This window comes from Elaeis guineensis, chromosome 3, assembly GCF_000442705.2.
Source record: "Elaeis guineensis isolate ETL-2024a chromosome 3, EG11, whole genome shotgun sequence".
Taxonomy (NCBI): Eukaryota; Viridiplantae; Streptophyta; class Magnoliopsida; order Arecales; family Arecaceae; genus Elaeis; species Elaeis guineensis.
This window is the reverse complement of record NC_025995.2, coordinates 105,292,091-105,295,191: the sequence shown is the minus strand read 5'-3', so window position 1 is coordinate 105,295,191 and position 3,101 is coordinate 105,292,091. Positions and strand designations below refer to the sequence as shown.

The window sequence follows — 3,101 nt, the reverse complement described above, 5'->3', positions numbered from 1 at the left end:
GAAACATTAGCTTTGACAACTCATGCTCGAGAAACTAAAAACATTACGGAAGTTGGGTTGAAACCCTTGCCGCCTTCATTCTCTAGGCCTTTTTCTCCTATTGTCCCAACAAGGCTTCAACCAAGAACTGCCTTGGGTTTTAAGGTGCCGAATTCGGGAGGGGTGGGAGGGAGAGAGAAAGAGGCTGAATAATGGAACACTTTACAGTTGATATCCATTTCTCTTTCACTTCACTCTCAAACCCAAAGCGGTGATGGAAAAAACATGCAAGAAGAAAAATAATAAAGGTTAATTTTGTTCCAATAACTCACTTGGATGGCCAATTCCTTGTTTCTGTTTCATTCACAACGAGCAAGTGGTTGCTGTCCCTTAACCTTAGAAGTTATCCCGAAATCGATCCATGGTAGAGGAGGAATCCATGTGCTGGTCATGTCCATAGCTACAACTCCAATTCATCCCATCTGCTTGGTTGCCAGCACTGTCTCTAGTCATAGGCGCTTGTACCCCTTCCATGGGGAAGCCGCGAGCAAGAGGGGTTCCAAAGCAAGTGTAGCTCGAATCGGCTCCATAACTGGGGTGATGTGGTTGGCGCTGGGAGCTACTGTCGAGGACATGGCCTATGAAGTAATCACCAACAGAAGGATGGGAAAGAGGGTAGGATGGTGGATAAGGTATGGGGTGTGAGGAAGAGGTAGGGTAAACATATGGTTGCAGAGATGGTGGGGTGTGTGGTGGTTGTGTTGGTAGCCTCGGATACACAGGCCGGTATTGAAGACACGGGTCTCCGATGCTGCCACCTCTATGCTGGAATCCTCCTACTGGAGGGATAGGTTGTGTGCTCCCCAGATTCAGATCTCTCAAGCTGCTGCTTTGATCAAAGAATTGATATCATTAAGGCCTGGATTGTTGACCAACTTTAAATGACAATGATGATGAATAAAGGGTCATGGATCCATTATATAGCATCAGTAGAACCTCTAGGAACTAGCTAAATAAATAGTTTTCGTGTTGCAAGAGGAAATGAAAGATCGATCAGTATTTGGGCTCGAAAGGGAAGGAAATATCTATAGATGTAGGGAAATGTAAAGATTAGGCAAAGTTTCTTTGGTCACTTACCCCATATGAGCGCTGGCTCCTGCCAGACCTTCGTTGCTGAAAACGAGCTGACGAGCACGGTTAAGAGTCTCCGTCTCCCTTTCTGATCGAAATCAAAAGAAATCAACATAAATTCTCAAACACTACTACTAGCTAATTAAAACGAAGTGGTTATACATATCATCGAGTAGTTTAAAAATAGTACTAGTAAATTTATATATAGCGAGAACCAAAAGTTAACCCATGATTCTAATTTGGTGGTGCAACTACTATAGCAGTGCCCTTGCCTTGGCGATGCCGGTTCATGTGACCACCCAAGGCTTGAGACTTGCAGAACTTTAGGGAGCAAAACCGGCACTCGTAGACCTTTGCGCTGTCATCTTTTCCTCCGCTCTTCTTTTTCTTAAACCCTGCATCATTTTATCCTCTTGAATAAATAACTAATTGACTAGGTAAAAACACATGATAGAAACTATAATCACAACTACTTTACTGTTCCTACTCTCTCCCTCTCCTTTACTTAAAAACTCTAAATCGTTGTGTAAATTATTTTTTAATTTATTTCTTAATTGTTCCTTATGCTTCCCAACGTACTAGCAGTGTCGGTGGATGCAGCAGTTGTCGTCGAGCTCTCCTCCAAAGCCTGCTTACCGTATTCCTCCGGCAAGTTGTTGAGGTCTAATGGGTTTCCCTCTGGTCTCCTGCAATCAAAACAAAGAACACGGCTAGTTAAGTTTCCAAAAGGAAAGTTTAAAATGAGATGAGGGGAAAAATGAAAGAAGAGGATGAATGGAACAAGGGTCATACATGGGAGTGCAGTCAAGGAGAAGACAAGGCAAAGAAAAAGAGAAAGAGATGGATGAAAGGTTGTGGAGACGAGAGCAAAGACTGCAGTTTGGGACTGCAATGTGGGGAAGACTGTTTTAAAGTGAGGGTGGAGAGAAAGTGATAGAGAGAGGGGGGGGGGGGGGGGGGGGGGGGAGAGAGAGAGAGCGAGTAGGGAGAGGCGGGGAGGCTTGAAAGTTCTCTATCAGTTTTCCACTGCCCAGCCGTCGCTTTCTCTCTCGTCACCTTCCGTTTTCTTCTCTCACCCTCTTTTCAGTTTCCCTCTTTCCCTTCTTAGGGTGGTAATTTTACGACCCGACCCGTCAAAGTGATCCGCAACCCACCCCCTTCAAACTGGTTCCGGTTTGGGTTAAATAGCTTTGGGTCTTGCTGGACCAGTTTATTTAATGAGTTCAGCTCAAGTTTAGGTCTTTAACTAGTTTAATCCAATTTGATCCATTTTATAGTTAGATTGCATCATAAACCACACACCATTTAACTTATTTAAAATCCACTTATCCTATTTAGTATAATCCGTTGAACCCATTTTAAGGATGCAACTCTAAAGCTACTTCATTGTCTTATAAAATTCACAAATTTGAAATATGAAACAGGCCCTTTATATGCTAGAGTAAGACTGCGCACATCCAATCCTCTTCAAACTGCATAATGACAAAAGCCTCATATATAGAACTGTTATTTTTTATTTAATCCATTTAAAAATAGCTAGCTTAATCTATTTTGAATCTATTTAAATCATTTTAAATTTATTTAATTATTTTAAGATTTACTTAACTTATTTGACCTAATCGAATGGTTATGCGGGTTGAATTGTATATTTAATGAAAAGAACGGGTTCAAACTGAATTTTTAATTTATATAACATATAGATCGAATTTAGGTTGACAGATTTTGGATCCGATCGTTATCCAACGCAACCCTTATCTAACCCAACCCGACTGATTGCCACCCCAACTTATACCATAAAAGGGCAAAGGGCCTTGGTTTCCGTGACTGTTAGACGATGAGAGGCTTGGGGCGAAGTAGTGGTTTTTGCTTTTTGGTTGGGATGTGGGAAGTGTGAGAGGGACGTGGCCTTCGCTTCTTCCCACCCCCTATAAACCCTACCCTACTCCCCCGCCCTCTCTCACTGTTTCATATCTGGTGGCCAGTGATAGATA

The 3,101-nt window shown here is 42.4% G+C and overlaps 1 protein-coding gene across 1 annotated transcript; it reads right to left on the bottom strand.

The window, feature by feature from the left end:
• Positions 1-220: 220 nt before the first annotated feature.
• On the bottom strand, positions 221-2,040 carry LOC105041214 (zinc finger protein STAMENLESS 1). The gene is made up of 5 exons (XM_010918080.4): positions 1,903-2,040; positions 1,690-1,796; positions 1,383-1,505; positions 1,117-1,198; positions 221-865 (listed from the first exon to the last, which is right to left on the bottom strand). Coding segments are annotated over exons 1-5 (804 nt in total). The 5' UTR covers positions 1,905-2,040; the 3' UTR covers positions 221-375.
• Positions 2,041-3,101: the final 1,061 nt, after the last annotated feature.